General features: G+C 36.9%; 1 protein-coding gene across 1 annotated transcript in view; it reads right to left on the bottom strand.

Annotated features, from left to right (window-relative positions):
• ATP6V1H (ATPase H+ transporting V1 subunit H) overlaps window positions 1-17,490 on the bottom strand; it is a 49,777-nt gene that overhangs the window by 11,921 nt on the left and 20,366 nt on the right. The window contains exons 7-13 of the mRNA XM_040074923.2: window positions 17,377-17,430; window positions 15,188-15,285; window positions 13,559-13,751; window positions 10,388-10,566; window positions 9,500-9,625; window positions 7,244-7,345; window positions 2,289-2,402 (exon numbers count right to left, since the gene is read on the bottom strand). Of these exons, the coding sequence (XP_039930857.1) occupies window positions 2,289-2,402; window positions 7,244-7,345; window positions 9,500-9,625; window positions 10,388-10,566; window positions 13,559-13,751; window positions 15,188-15,285; window positions 17,377-17,430 (866 nt within the window). The remainder of the gene's footprint in view (window positions 1-2,288; window positions 2,403-7,243; window positions 7,346-9,499; window positions 9,626-10,387; window positions 10,567-13,558; window positions 13,752-15,187; window positions 15,286-17,376; window positions 17,431-17,490) is intronic.

The raw sequence follows: 17,490 nt of genomic DNA, 5'->3' as shown, positions 1-17,490 counted from the left end.
AAGTGGAAGCAAGAGGAAAAAATGTTTATTGTTTCCCCAGCTCTTAAGAGCAAGGGAAACAAAACCTCGAAGCTGCTGAACAACATATGACAATGCAAAGCTTAGTAAGTAGGCACTTAAACCGCAGTGTGCGGCAGTCAGGGGACTCAGCTCGTGTGGTGAGAAGAGACAGCAATGAAACAGAAGAGCTCCCAACACTCATCAAAAGCCAGATCTACACAAAGACAGATCTAGCTTCCCACATACAAACAGTGTGTCATTTCCTTTGCTTAAGTTATAACACCATGCCAGGGGGAACACTACTTTGACAAGTAAGAGCCAAGGACAATGTGTCCCAAGGGCATGTTCCACTATGAATTAAACAAGAAAACATTCCCTACAGAGATGACAATAAGAATGTGAAAGTGGCACTAACTTACACAGATTCTTTTTACTGACACCTCTGAAGATCTGAAACTAGGTACTTTTGCCATCTCCCCCTCAGTCTCAAGTCTAAAGGTTCACAAACTGTGAAAAGCAGGCATAAAAATGTTTATACCATTAAAAAACCAACACAAATCTAGAAGACCAGATGTGATGTTTTTACAAGTAGTATTCTCTCATTGAAAGTGAGAAAAAGCTGGGCTTGGCATTCAGGAAAACTTTTACTACCAGTCAGGTTTGTGCTGGAGAAAGACCAGAGGTCCTCCTACCAGATTTTTAATACATCAGAGGACACACAAAATAAAGCCAGACCCTACTGCAGAAGGCAGTATCAGTAACTAAACTTTCCATCTCTATTTAGTTGCAGTTGCTTTGTAATACTCAGAATGTTTCAAATGTATCAGAACAGCACAGTGAGAAAAGAAATGAATTAAAGGAGAACCAGGGTGGAGCATAATATACAATAATGACCAAAAATTACACGTGTTTATACTCCATCTCCACACACTCAGATATTCCAGGTAATTTATCAAAGTACTCCTTATAGGTGAAGAGCACTAGCTGGATTTTCCATAGAAGGGTATTAAAACACATGTTTCTCTTTAATAGAAGGTTCCCACAGTATGTGAGGGAGGGAGTAAGATAAAATGAGTATAACATGCATGAGTGTTAAAACCTTAAAACCCATATTCTTCAGAAGGAAAGGGAGAAAATCAGCTTTGTTTTACCTATGATACACTGCAGAGAGAGACAACGGGAGCTTTTTGTCAACTTAGCCAGCCGTCACAGCAAGGAAATGACTTAACCTGTCAGAACTTGGTAGACCTTGTTCCCCTACCACTTTCACACTGCTAACATCACCCCTACTCAGCCTTTTAAAAAGTTCACATTCTGTCACAGGTGAGAAAACTGACAGAAGTTATAGATATGTCCAAGCACTAAGCATTTCAGAAATAAAAGGTTGTTTAAATTCAAAATTGAATTAGTTTTTTGTACCCCAACACTTACGTCCCAATATACTCAGATGTATTCCTATATGTTATCTTCCTTTAAGGCAATGGAGACTGAAAATATAAGCTCTGGTGCACTCATAATTAATAATCAGATTAAAAGCTCCTAATTGATATTTTTTAACTCTCCATGCTTTATGTTTAGCATACCTAATTAGTTTGGCAACTTATACAAAGTTGCTCCATGAATGCTGAAGTTTTTCAGAGCTTCAGCTCTACAATGCTTCCCTAAAAAGGTCCTGAGTTCTGCTGGAAATGCAGCATCACCCAACAGCAAGCTCTGTGGCAGAACCTGCCAAGACTTCAGGGTTATTTAATAACTACTCAATCAGCCCACAAACTTCTGCAATTCCACAAGCAGTTCAAATAAATTCATAGAATCATTACAAAATATCCTGAGTTAGAAAGGAACCACAAGAACCATCAAGTCCAGCTCCTGGCCCTGCACAGGGCCAGCCCAATAGTCACACCATGTGTCTGAGAGCATTTTCCAAACACTCTCTTGTCAGGCTGGTGCTGTGACCACTTCCCTTGAGAGCAGTTCCAGAGCACAATCACCCTCTGGGTGAAGAACCTAACACCCAACCTAAGCTAGAATACATTGTTCAAGTGAATTGCTTGTTTGACATTCAACCATGTAAGTTAGCTACTCAATTCAACTGCTTCCAAAATACACAGAAAAACTAAGTTCTTACCTTAGTTCTTTAAATAGCATCATATTGATCTGCTATTTAAAAACTGCTGTCTTTAAACATAAAAATGTTACTTCTCCCCTAAAAGAACTCTACTGTCTTGAATCCTCTCTCCACAAACCATTTCTCATGGTTAGTAGTATGTTAAATAATCTTCACGTACCAGTTGTGAACCATCAGCTTCTGCACAGCCAGTAGTGCATTATAACGAACTTGCTGGTCTTCATGGTGCATGTGGTTCATAACCAGCTGCTTACCACCAAGCTGTTCAATCACTCTGAAAAAGAGGAGAGGAGCAAGTTTTTTGACATTACTTTCAACTCTGGGTAGCTATCCTATCTAACCACTTCACATTCAAGGCATTAAGAGGTTAAGTTTATATAATATTTATTTTATTTAAATTATTTATTTGCCAAGATACACATCTCACTTGGCGTGTTACAAATACAGATTATCTCCTGTGATAACTACTGATTTTTTTATTTTTTTAAGATTTTTTTAACAATTCACATCAGAAAGTGTTTACACTGGACTCCTGTCAGCTACTTTGGAATAAATAATCAATAAAAGAACCTTTTCAGAAAGGGTTATTTACTTTACACAGCTCTCTAAAAGGGTTTGCAGGGTAGGAGAGGTAGTGCCCTCCACCCCATAAATGGATGACAACCAGGTCTCTCTATCTTTTGCAAGAATAAAACCTCAATCTCTTCTGTCTGGCACTGTCTAATACAGAAAAATGCTTGTAATCACACCCACCTCATACATATAGTGCTTTTTGACATTCAAACTGTACTAGAGCAACAGCTACTCCTAAACAAGAAGCAGAACTGGCTGTTAAGGTAGCACTCCCAGAAAAAGGATATGCTCCTGCTGCATCTTTCACAACAAACTTCACCACCATAGTCAGACATAGCTTTTTAACAGCTATACCAAATCCCCTATGAAATATTGATGGAACCTTGTATTGCATGTCATGAATATATAATTTCTTAATAAAAACAGTGGAAGGCAACACACTTACAACCTGAAAAAGTATCACCATCCAGATGACTTCACATGCAGCATTTCAGTCTGTCATAACAATAAGTTTAGAGGGAAATTGCAAGGAATATATAAGCTAATTTACTCACTGACTTTCATATGTTTTTTCACATCAGTTCTCTCACAGGTCACTTAGTAGTTTAATATGCTATCCTGTGAAGACACAATCATTTGCTTCAACGTGATGTTGTCCTGCCATTCTAAGCTTGCATTAGCTATCTGCCTGTAGTACTGCTCTTTTCATGGCCAGATTAATGCATTGCTGCTGCACAACACCACGTATTTTTGCAAACCATGAAACAGGTATGAAGATATAGCATGGAGATGAAAAAGAGAATTTTCAATTTCATAACTCAGTCAAAACCATCCTTAAGACCACAGGAAATATTATTTTCTAATAATATTAAAACATTTATTTTGTAAAGCAGGAATGGATTCAGAAAAGTGTAGTTTTTTCAAGCTGGAAAATCCTTGACAAGAATTCAAGAAGTTATTAGTAATGTAACAGATTCAAAAATACCTTTATGCCTGTCTTATGCTGCCTCACCTTTTTAAATGAGTTAAATATAAAACCACTTCACACAAAGGCAAGTGTATGAAACACAAATAATAATTTTTTCTTTATTAAAGGACTGACTTAAACCACTGGATTTTCAGGAATTGAAAGGATGTGAAAAAGGCATTAAACTCAAAAGCTTCCTTATGCTAGAAGAATGCAAGAACGAAAATGAAAGGTTAAAAGCCTATAATCACAAATGGTAATAGGCTCTTTCAGATGACAGTACATCACTGAAATTACGGCTGAGAACATGAAGTGTTGAAGAACAGCATTATCATTCTTGCATAATTCTGCCTACAGGTAGAAATCACCTCCCAGCCACGGGTTTTCAACCCAAAGTTCTAAACAGCGAAGAAGGTTCACAGTGAATAGTGCTCCTTCAAGTTCCAAATGTGTCCAAAACACAACATTTAGTTTCCCCTCTCCTCAACTGCTGCTTACTTTGCAGAAGCACTAGAGCCCAGTGGAACAGTTATCTGTGCACATCTTCTGCAGCGACTGCTCACCATAACATCACTGCACTAAGCCAAAACAGTGGCATTTCAAAAAAGTTTCTGAATGCTGAGGATTCAGGTTTTAACATTACCCATGCAGAGGGAGAAAGAAGACACTGAAGATAAAGACAAATTAATACAATTTAGACTGTTATAGCAGAAAACAAATATAAAATCCACACTACTTATCTGAAAGCCAGCGTGAAGAAGGGAATGAAAGTTTTGTTCTAAATCCTGAGCTAAGGAAGAGAATGGCTCTAGGTGTCCATCTCTTATACACATAAAACACAAAGCCCACATTCATAGAATTCAAGAAATTCTAAGTGTCGATCATGCCTAACAATAACCCACGGGCCACATGGAAGCTGTGCTGGAGGCCTGCATTTATTTTTAGTGACAGCAAGCACCAGTGCTATGCTTTATTTCTGCTGTCACGCTCTCAGAAACTGCATCTTGCTGAGCCCCATGAGAAGCCCACAGTGCTGTTGTTTCAACAATTTGGTCCATAATGTGTAATTTTAAAAGATATTAAGATTATTTAAGTGCTGAAGAACAGCCATGCAAAAACACAGTATTTCATTAACAAACACTTCTTTTGTCAGACAAAGAGAAAGGATAGCCAGAGCTGCAGCTCTAATTGTCCGCTGTGAGCAGCAGGTGAAGTCAAGTAGTTTTAGTATCCAATTCATCTCTGCAAGCTTCAAAGGCTAAAGGATGATCCAGTTAAGAGCTGACAATAAACACTTCACAGAAACAGAAGTATTTAAGACAACTGAATTCTTCTACTCTTCTAAACCAAGGAACTGTATCCATTCTTAAAGTGAGTCATGCAATGAAAGTGTGAAATACAAATCACACGTGGGAGCAGGACACGTCTATATATCAAAAAAATACAAGAAACAGTCTATTATGCTGGAACAGACACATAATCCATAGGTATTTTAAGCTTTTAGTTAGTTCCAAAATTGCTGAAGTCGTATTTGGTAAGAATAACTGGATTACAAATGAAATTCTTCAAAAGAAAGAGATTGAAGCATTTAAGTTTGTTCAGTGGAACAGAAAAGCTAAATAAGCCACTTCTGTAAACAGAAAGCAGCTAAAATATTAGAATTTGAGATAAGAATGTGGGTTAGAACAGTATCTAGGACAGTTTTTATTTGCTGATGACCACTCATTTTGAAGCCTGGCACATTGCTGAATAGGCTTAACAGCCTGGGAGCTGAGTGGAGCTGCAATCCTAACAACTATACGTTTTCCCATCTACAGACAGGATACAGGTCCTGTTTATTCACTCTTCTGATTTCATAGCTTTGGTCCAGCAACTGCATGGCCATACATAGCCCACACATTCAGGTAAACGCATGCAAGCTGTTTAAAGATTATAGCAAACATGTAATAAAATTATTTCATACAAAGAGCAGCTCAAAGCAAGAACAACCAGTATTAGTCAGTCCTCCAGCTTTGCCACTTGCAGGCACCGCTATTGGTTTCCATCTTACTGAAGGATATCTTGCCTCTCCTCCAAATACCATTTTCAGTTCTGACAAGACTACAAGGGCTGTGAGTATTTCTGGAGTCAACAAACCTTCCTAGCATACATACAGCCTGAAGTTTCAGTCTGTGTCCATGATTCTACTACTATCAAGACAGCAGTCTGCACGAGAAGTGTTCATGAAATTCCCTACAAGGCTAGAAGGCCGTTCTCATCTTATCTATTGAGTTGGTTTTAGCTGAGGTAATTAATCTTCCTCTTTGCACGAAAACCAGTGTTGATTTCATTACTGCTGAGCAGCATTTGCACTGCATCAAGGCCTTCTCTGCTCCTCACCCCACCAGCAAGGGGGCTGGGGCTGCATAAGGACTTGAGCCAGGACACTGCCATGTCAGCTGACCCCAACTGACCAAAGGGATATTCTATACCACATGGTAACATGCTCAGCACATAAAACTGGGAGAAGGAGGCAAAAGGGGGGACCATTCAAAATGCTGGTGTTTATCTTTCCAAGTACCCATTATGCATGATGAAGGCCTGCTTTCCTTGGGATGGCTGAACACCTGCCTGCCCATGGGAAGCAGTGAATTACTTCCTGTTTTGCTTTACCTATTAAATTGTCTTTATCCAAACTCACAAATTTTCTCACTTTTACTTTTGTTTCTCTCCCCCATGCTGCTGTGGGGAGACAGCAAGTAGCTGTATAGACCCTGAGTTGCCAGCTGGGGTTAAACCATGACACGCTGTGCAGAAAACAGGAACAGACTGCTTCTTTCCTACAAAAATTAAGTCACCTTAATTATGTCCCTCTGTATGAGTGATGAGCCAGATTCCTGCAAAAATCAAAGGCTTCGTTCTGCTTCAATGGTCTCTCTACCTCAGAGGTGCAATTACTCAGTAAACATCTTTGCTCACAGGTTTTTAAAGCAGGAAAATATAGCAATGTCTGTGTGTATTTCAACAGGAATTTGGGTTTATAATGAAAGCTTTCACCAAAATGTGTATTTGTGTAGCTAAAACATGCTTAAACAGAAGAGTGACAACTGAACCTGTGCATCACTGAAATCACAATAGCAATAATAAATAAATGGAATAAAACTTCTCCATAGTCTCAAGTCACAAAACAATCTTTATCATTGTTGGAATAGTCCATGTCTACCCAAAGTCCAATAATCACAGTCCAATTAGTCGTTAACAGTGAGGAAAAGTTATATGTTGAATTACTCTTGGTAGTTCTTCCAATTTCTCCTGGTGCCTGGCTTCTGCTTTAGTCTAAACATAGTATTCAAAATTACTTTAAACATTGGCTCCCCTCACGGTTAAGAGACATTGAAGCATATTAAGTCAAAGATCCAGTTTGCAGTTTCTCATCTGATCTAGTTTATGTTTTCTTATCTTCCCAATGAATAAAACTTAAGCATAACCTGCAATCCCTCTGTAGCATATTTTAATATAAATAAGCAGAAAATGCCACAGGCACAGCACACAGCCCAGCTCCTCTCTAGGATAACAACATACTGGCATTTTCCTACCGTTTTCCACGGGGGTAGTGTCGTACGTATTCTCCCACGTCATGAGCAGCTACAGCTAGCACTTGTGGATCATCAGAAACCTCCAGAAGTTTTGTCAGGATTCTAGGAAAGAATTTGAAACAATCAAGTCCCAGGGTTTGGATTGGTTTTTATTTTTTTGTTTTGGTTTTCTTAGGTGTTGGGGGGTTTTTAATCAGTGATAACTTAAAATAACAAAGCCCATAAGCGTAAAAATGTTTTACAAGTCACCCAAACAGTAAAGCTAGAACTTTTTCCAAACATGCATTTGTACTCAATGAAACTGAGAATTAATAGAATTATTTAAGGTATTCACTAGAGTCAGTTTAGTGAGCTACATACACAAATACCTATAACCAAGGATTACAAAACCTCTCCTCTGTTATACTTTGGCTTCAAGACCAACAGTTCTGAGTTCTAGATAAGCTTCATTAAAAAGCAGTTCTCTCCCAGCTCAAAGACTGACATGAAAGCTATACTACCTCATAAATTATTCCAGTGCCACAGGTTATTTTCTTAGCATGCATAGAAACACAGAGCTGTAAGAAGCAGAAAACAGCTTCTAGATTCTTAACACTGTCTTTTTTTAATTAGGTAGTTAAACCACCTGTAGTGGAAAACAGCTACAATTAACACTGTTCTCTAGCCAGTAATGAGAAGGGGGGAAAATGACACAGATTATGAAGGTTAGGCACAGTTTAAAAGGTTAAACATACAGACCAGTGGAAAATTAGAGTATTCTATGATTAGTGAGATGACAAATGTGTTCCAATCAGAGAAAGTTAGAAACAAGCTGAAATAGGTAGGTTAAAAATTCAACTGGAATTAAAAAACTGAACATTCTGGTAAAATTAAATTACCACAGCCACTGCTTCTCTAGAGGCCAGAAAGTGAAAAAGAAAAAGCACTTCTCAAATGAAAAGAACTCCTACTTTTGACAAGAAGCAGCAGCAGAAACTTGAACCATAACACTAAACAGAAGACACCAAAGATCCATATAACGATGTTGAACAAAATACAAGTCCAACATCATAGGAGGCAGTAACGGCAGAAGGTATGAAAACAATTATGTTTAACAATACTGTAAGAGTATTAGATTTAGAAAACTAACAAGCAGGCAGATAAGGAAAAATAAAATTATAAAGCTCAAAGCAAATAAGGATTGTCTGTCAAATGCCTTACAAGGCAAAAAATGAAGTTCTGAGGTGCATTATGTTGTGGCAGAGGGTGGGTAAGATTTTTGTGGACTAGTTTGTTTGGTTTGATGTTGTGGCACTGAGTTTTTCGGGGGTTTTTTTGAGAGTTGGGAGTGTGTTAAAGGAACTACTGAATGTCACTGTCTTCATAGCAACACAAGAAATTGAGTCCCAGAACAGGAGAAATAAATACAGCGATACACTGTGATCACTACAAGAAATACTAAGCTTCAACATCAACTGCATGCTGCAGTTGTCAGCATCTAAAATTTTTAAGTCTGTAATCCTACATATTCAGCAATATGCACTCGGGGAAGAATATATTGGACAGTTTTGTTGAGGTGTTAAGGCCAGCTGAAATGCACATAAAGCTCAGGATCACCTTGCTCTTGCCATGTCTTCTAAAATCTCACATGCTCCACTTGACCACCTGATTTTTGTTAGATCTGACACTTATTAGCAAGCCCCGAACTGAAAGAACACGGTGTGTTATCAGTTAATGACAATGAACATGGAACAACTAAGAGCCAGGCATCATTTCAGGACATAGTTTCATATGCCAGACAACTAGTCCTTGACTGCAAACGAATATGAGTTCAGGTTCACTTCATCCAACGACTCCAAACACAGTCTCAATACAAAATAGACACACTGCAACATAAAATGCATTGAGTCGAAGTTTTCACGGTACAGTACCACAACTTTCAACTTCCAAATAACAGAGAGAGGTGTTCATTACTCAGCTCAACATCAGCACACAATACAAAACTAAGATTAAGATACAGTAAAAATATTTTTAATCAAATCAAACCTGCATGCAAATTAAGCTAAAGATATTCCCTCTATCATAAATATGTTTTGACCAGCAAAAGCAAATAAACAGTCTGGTTTTGAACAGAACAAACTACACACTCTAAAATAAGCAGGATTGTCTTTCATTATTGACACAACTTTGTGTTAAAATGTAAAACCTGTATTACATTCAGGTTCACTTAAACACAAAATATTAAAGGATCACAGGATTCAAGACTTGAAAACTTACTTGAGTAGTTCATAATTCTTCTCATTTAGTCTTACAGCATTCTCCCGCCAAAACTTCTCAGATTTGTGCACAGGACTCCACTCCAGTCTTCCTGACTTCAGCTCAGAGCTGTATTCATCAAAGGAGCTGCAACACAAACCTAAATGAGATCTTGGCCAAGCTTCTACAAACACTTCGAACCATATGCCCAAGCCTGTCCCTAACAAAGTTGGAGCTCAAATTGCTATAACACATTTGGAAGTCAGTGTTCTGCAGAGTATGAGAATTGTTCCCTGTCTCACCATTTTTTAAGTAAGAAAATGCATGAGAGGCAAGAAGAAAAACTTGTTTTCAAACATAACCCTCTGTCTGCCCCAAAACACTATTGCCAGGAGATAAATAAAAAATAAGGAAAGGAAAATCTCAAGTCACACAACTGCAACATTTTGGAATTTCTCTGTTTTGCTGGGTTTTTTGCTTTTAACTTCTCCAGTTAAGGATTTCTGTCTTTACCTTCCATCCAGTTAAACCTTTGAGACTACCTACAATATGCACCTCAATTTAGGCACAAGACCAAGAACTAGGTAAACAGTAGCAAAATCTTGAGTTAATCTGGACAGTAGAACTTATTCTAATCAGGTAGACTTCAGTTTTGCCTGGAAATCCTTTATGATCAATTTTGAGTCCTTTAACAATTTCTCAATTACAAAGATCACAGATTTATTAAAGATTTATTTTCTATTCAGCCTCTAAATACTGACATACAATAGGAAACTAACAACCAGCACACCTCTATATGCTCTTACTAAATAGCATTTATATTTCATCATTCTGTAGATATTTTAGCCTTACAAACGTTCTACCAACATTCACATAACTGTTTTTTTAAATGCACACTGCAAAACATACCTAAGGTCCTGCACGCTCTCGCCAAGCTTGTCCAGTAGAAATTTGATATCTTCACTGATATCTTCATCATCATATTTCTGCTGATCCAAATTCTCTAGCTGCTTTAAAACCTTACACTGAATCATGGCAAGAGCATATTCTTGGCGAGTTTCTCTCTCAGTGGATTTCTCTAACAAATTCTAGGGAAGTAAAGACGTATTTATTTTGTTTAAGAACAGACTACTCTGAGACAAAGCACTATTTTAAAGACACTCTTACTGGAACTTTTTAATTTAGTAAGTGACAAAATTGATCACATCCTGAAATGACCTCTTTCTTCAATAATAGAAATTACTAATTCACCTGTTCTGAATATTTTCCACATGAAAGTAAGGTGACTACAAAGACTATTCAAAGAAAAAGGGCAGGCTTATATCCCAAATACCAGAACCTCCACCATAAACAACCACTTTTACCTTGGATTATCAACTTAGGTTTCTGTGCAGCAATAGTATAAAGCAGAGAGCCTTTAAAAAAATAACCTGAAGTCTTATTTCCAATTCGAAATTACCATCTGGATTAGATCAGCTCTTTTCAAGTCTGGGAATATTCCAACTACACATTTTTATTTAAACAGAAGCTTGTTGGTAAGACTGGATTTATAAGCACAGAATGCAGTAGTCAAGTTCCAATACCATTTATTCATTACATTTCTACTCAGTTTAATCAGCTTTCAATTACATTTTTCAATCAGAGCTGGCCACCTGCACTTTTTGATAAAGCTGAAAACATGAATTTCATATAAAAGACAAAGTCCTTAATAAACAGAACATGTGTTCATATAAATAAGACCTAACATCTGCCAGAAATAAGCAGTGAAACTATACAGAAGGAATTTGACTGCATCACTCTTGCCACAGAACTATTACACTTGAGGTTTCTTAGATATGAGACATTCTATTAGTTACTGAGGCAGAACACTGCAAATCAATTTTAAAACTTGCAAACTAAAAATAAGCCATATTACTGCTTTTAATGGCCATATACAATTACCTTTAATGTGGAAAAAAAAAAAAAAAAAGAAAAAGACACCCCAGTTTCAGTAAGAGAACTAAAAGGCAATTCACAGAAAGTAATGGTAATTTACCTAAGAGTCAAAGCTGCTAATGAGAGCAAATGAAAAAATAATGAATCTTAAAGAAGACAATTCAACAGATTCGAGGAGCAGGTAGATAAATGTTCCAAAGAAGTCCTAGTTAATATAATTGCAAGCAGATGTGGAAGCTATTCCAAAAATTATTACCTATCTCATACCACAGTGAGATACTCAAGCTTTTCATAGTGATTTTGAAAGGATATGTTAACAAAGTAAAAACACAAATATATGACTGTATAGAATGGATCAGTAAACTACTCAGAAATAAAAACCATAATCTTAAGGTATAAGACTAGTTCTAGGCAGGAAACAGACATAGAAGGGAATAAAAGTGTGAAAAATGAGGGGATAAAATAAAAGATAGAGAAAATAGTAGATTCAAAGAGAGAGGAGTGCCCAATACTTGTTGCTTTATAGAAAAAAAAATTACATTTTCAGTTATACACTTCAGACAACTAACTTGACAAAATAGTGAAGTATGTCAAATTAGGAGAAATCAAGTAGTAGAGAAGACATCCAAGTTGCCAAGACTCATGGAGCACCTTCAGTAATGCATAGACAGATTTGGGGAAACATCTAGCCTAGTCTTTAAGACAATTCTCTTCCCCCCCTATAAACTGATACTGTGGCATCTCATACAGGAAAATAACTACTTTGCCTCTGCTACCTATATTAATTTTGCTTCAGAACTCACAGCTCTGATGTCTAATTTCTAATCTATTATGTTCCTGGCTGCCAGTTAACAACTCATCTTCACGCCAACACGAGTCCTTAATGTTGGAGAAAGGAAACAGCTAAGCTACACTCCCCCAAGCCTGTTACAGAAACAACTTATTCTTAGCCTTTATTTTAAAAAGTTAAGCTTCATTTCTGTTTCCTCTCACAGAACACAGTAAATCTAAGAACTAGCAAATATTTCTCCTACTTTTTAGGACCTCAGAATAAGAAGAAACTGGATATTAACTGGTGAGCTTCTTTTTCTATTTTAATTTTTTTTCCAATTTGTCTTGCTATATCTCCCTGCTTAATCCTAACATTAAGATCTTCCAGAACCCTACAACATCTACAGAGTATGAATAGTAAGAATATAGTAATAATAGGTCCTACTGAACACCTCATACCACTGTTCTCCTTCAACACGAAAAACAGCAAATTCTTCTGATCTGCTTTATCCAGATCTCTTTCAGCGGCAGATGTTTTCAGATAGAGAGATAAAGTAAGCACCTTCACATAGCTTATCACTGCTAATCAGCAAGTCAGTAAGCAACAATTTCCCTATCCCCATTCTAAAGTGCTTACCACTATTGGAACACAATCCACATCCAGGAAAATAAACAGCTTCCAAGACCTACATTTCCTACTCAGGATTACAACTTGAAAACAGCATTACAAGTTGTTTCCTGTATTACTCACAATGTATTACTCACAAGACACTTGGCAAGCACACGCATAAAACTAGTAGCATCCATGAACACAAAATGGTACTCTCACAGTGAAAACATCAGGCCTAGGTACTCAGTTCTTCTTAATTATCTTAAATAGGACCAGGAATTTTCAGGTAATGCAGATACAGTAAATCAATTAATCACTCTGACGTATGTATTCTCATCTGCCTTTACGGAGCCACCAAGAAAATTTTTGGACTAGTAAATAAAAATAATTTCTCAGTTGGACAAACGTATGTATTCAAAATAACATTTAGTTAATTAAAGTTTCATAAGGTAAAATTTATCAGCTATTAGTTAACTCCAGGGTTTTTAGGAAAAAGAATCTTAAATTAAAAAAGAGAAATCACTAGTGCCTGTGTTAACATTGTTGGGTTTTTTTAGTCAGTCTTATTTTAAGAAGGCATTGAATAGCAGATATCCATTACTAGTAATAGCCTGTATATTATCTGTAGCAAAAAGCCAAGTTTACAAGAAGAAAAACCCAGAGAATTAAGCCTTCAATCAGCTTATTGATATGGTCCAGCAAAAACAGCTGTGCGTCAGCGACATTTGAGACCTATTTGAGATCTGCAGTCAACAGATACTTACCCGAAATGCTGCAAGGATGATTCTGGTTACTTTCTCTTTGACAGACTCCTGAAGAATATCTGACAGCACAGGGACAATATTGTACCGACGAAGATATTCACACATTTGAGGGCTAAATGCCAGCAGCCACACACAGAAAATCATCTGATACTGGAGCTGAAAACCGCATTTGTTGCTCAAGACACCCATGATGCTAAAAAATTGAAATAGTACGTGTTTAATTTTAAATAATGACTACATAGGGTGCATTTCTCCAATCTGAAACATTAAAAGAAATGGTAACGAGAACTTATTGGAAAGAACTGCTGAGGATGAACATACAACACACACTTCACAGTAAGCTGCATCACTATCTATCACTGTATAAGCAGCTTGTTCAGAAAGCCACATTTTAAAGAGATGGTTATTTCCTTACTAGCCTTAGAGCCACAAAGCAGCTTTTTCCGTGTGAACTGATGTGGTATTGTATCCATCTTCTGGTTCACCGAGACAATTTTTTTACTGGCATGTTTAAAGCACTATTTGTCATTCTGGAAGAAACAGAGCAACCTCAGCTACTCTTTCAGACTTAAGAAGAAATAAACAGAACAAAATCTACACAAATTCAACTTTGTTCCTTAGTTCACTTGTCCACAGGAGTGTCTGAAATGAGCCAAAGTATTCACTATTTAACAGCAAGTTCTCAGAAAATAGCTTATAGGTACCAATATACAAAGTACTGCTAGAAAAAAACAGTATCACAAGATTTTCAAGAAGACATCATGCAGAACGTTTGCTCAGCTGAAGTTTTGAAAATTTCATAAGCAATTTACAGGTCAACTTTGAAACAGCTAATTCAATTTAAAATTTAATAAAGAATCTACATTCAAAATCATTCTTATCAAGTTTAAGCCAAGTTCAAACATGGTAAAACACAGGCTTATTGTAATGTTTTAATATTTGAGTAAAAAGCTTCCTTGCTTTCAGCACAGTCATCCTGATACATAGGAACATCACTTGAAATTTTACTTCACTGGGATTTTTGACTTTTCTCCATTTCAGTCCCAAGGGGTATTTTTCATTAAAGTGCAAATTATATACCAACCATCCCCAGTAGAAGCATAGATGGCAGAAAAATTATTTATAGGCAAGCATTTTTAAAATAAAGATTAGTGCTGAAATCCTACTCTAATGCAACACTATTTAGTAGGAAAATTGGATAAAATAATTACCTACTTGAAGCCATATGTGGAAAAAGATTGGCCTTAGCTCTAGAAAATGTTTCTGCTTTCACTAATATTTTCAGACAGAACAATTCCAAACTCAAAGACTAGGATGATTAGCAGAAACTTATTTCATTAGTCCTTGTTCTATTAAAAAATAAACAGAACATCTTCAGCTGAAGACAAATGGTTATATTCCTGTTCAGATACATACTTAAGCAGTTCTTCTTGAACAGGAAAGTGGCATTAAAGTCTCAACAGTGCAAGTTTCATTTTTCTGTTTGACTGTGCTAATGTTTGAAAACAAATCTCTTCTGTATGCAAACAGAACAGCTGTCTATTACAAAAGAGTTCTATTCCAAAAAAAGGTCACTGGGAAATGTAACTAAGTGCACGTATATCCATATCAATTGAAATAGGTGCTCACCAATTTACTCCATCTGCTTCTACCCATGCAAAGCGGTATTCATTGACCCTGAGCATCAGCTGCAGACATCCAGCAACACACTGTACATACTGGGAACTCTGGGTGAAAAGAACAACACATTACTTCAGGTAGTAAGTGATGAAGTACAGCTTCCCGAATTAGGCTTTATTGGCATAAAAGGAGAGAGTTCTGAATGTTAAAGAAGTGTTATGCAAGTGATACCACTTCACATTATCAGAACATTGGAACATGCCTTCCTTCAGTATCTATGAATGGAAGCTGTCTTCTGTTTGAATAAATTTGCCAGAGCATGTTTTTCTCTCTTCTTGCTCAAGTGTCAGCATTACCTTCACTAATACAGACATTAATCAGATATGCTGCTGTTAAAATATTCTTTGCTTTTTTCCTCTCTATAAGCCTTTTCCTTGAAAGTCTTATGGTAGCTCACTCACATAATACAAGATCAAACCTTTCAAACATTTAATGAAGTAAAAAAGTTAGGCAATCCCATATGAAAAGAAAGGAGGCAATAAACACAATTGAAAATAAAGAGTAACTCATTCTGTGTCTCTCATGAGAGATTTAAGTCCTTTATGTAAAAACTAGGTCTGTGCATCTGGGCTCAAATCATCTAGAACATCAATTTCCCTGTGAAAGTATTCATTTTCACACCCCATGCAAATAAAACAGCTAAAACACACAGACAAATGCGAATCCAAATAATGCATTAATTTATCTGCATCATCAACCCATTGAACTTGGGAGTTTTCTTTTTAAAGAGTATGCCATAAAAGCACTGTCTTCCAACACCATTATAATTGAAATTTTGTAATACATTCCAGCTCTCATTTCCTGTATAAAATGTTACAACTGCATCTTTAATTTATTCTGCAATTAGCCAGGACCTGCTTGAAAATCCTGCATAAGCTAGATCTGAAATCCGAACACTAACGAAGTTAAGATAATACCTACCCACTTTAATTATCCTAAAGCATATTTGTACTCTGCTGCTCTGGGACTGTGCCATGGCACAGTACATCCATGCAGTGCCTTAGTGCAATGAATACCAATTTCTGAGCAAGTCAGAGGAGCTCATGGCTCCACAGTGGGTGGTGTAGTGTGCTGCAGAACTATTTGCTGTTTTATGGCTGTACCACAGGTCTAACAAAACCTAACACAGGTCTGCACATGAAGTACTGAAATACTTCCACTTACATGCTCAGGCCATTGTTTTATGCCCTACCATACTCATGCCTAACAGTCTTGTATCTTTTCTACTTTAAACCCCAGACAGAGGGTAATTTAAGAGGCTTCTCCTCTACAGGAAGCTAACGCTTTAATGCCATGACTACAATTCAAAGAACAACAAATTTCACATTAAGTCTTCTGAGAAACTGTGACCACTTTCAGGCTGCAAAAGGAACAAAAGTTCTACTCCACATTCAAGAACTACGATATACTGCCTCATCATGCCACAACGCCATAGAAAATCCAGTTACAATGATCATTTGCACTTTTTATACAGCCACAGTTCACCTCCAAGCTCAGTTGCTATTAAAGTTACATGAAATTCAGTATTTAAAAAAATATTGATGCAAAAAGGACAATCTATTTTCCCCTGAATTCAAGCTGTTCAAATATGAAAAGCTTACAGCTTTGAAAGCACTCTTGCAATTTCATGCTACAGTGGTTCAGGAGCAGTATCAGCTTTAATATCTGATGTGCCCTTTTCTAAGTTCTGCACAGCACAGCAGCCAAAAGCTTCTCGGTTTCAGGTTTCTTCTAAAAGTCCAACAGCTTAGTGGTAAACAGGCAGTACTGAATCACAGAATCATCTGGGCTGAAAAAAACCTCTAAGATCACCAAGTCAGGGACTTAAAATTGATTGAATATTAAAATATTTATTTATAATTTTTTTCAAGTTTTAAAAAAGAGAATCCTAGATACATCCACAGCTTTAACAAGACAAACTAACTTGTAAAATATACACTTCCACTGCCAATATTCTACATGAAATCAGGGTTTAAAAATACTTTTGTTTCTTGGCGCCATCACCTGGCACTCTGTTGTACAGTTCTGATTCCAAGTACTTCTTATCACTGGCACCAGAAGAGATCTGCACCTTAATCCAAGGAGGGAATATCACCTGCCCAAAACAGCAGACTGACAGATTTCAAAGATATACTCACATCACTTGTGGAGACTGCTCCTGTATCCACAGAACCCCCTGTACCACGTAGTTTCTAGGAAAAGAAAAAGTTTAAAATCAGAGTTGTTCTTCAGCCTTAAGGAACAGCTGTTAA

The sequence above is a fragment of the Hirundo rustica genome, chromosome 1, assembly GCF_015227805.2.
Source record: "Hirundo rustica isolate bHirRus1 chromosome 1, bHirRus1.pri.v3, whole genome shotgun sequence".
NCBI lineage: Eukaryota > Metazoa > Chordata > Aves > Passeriformes > Hirundinidae > Hirundo > Hirundo rustica.
This window is presented reverse-complemented; position numbering and strand designations above follow the sequence as displayed.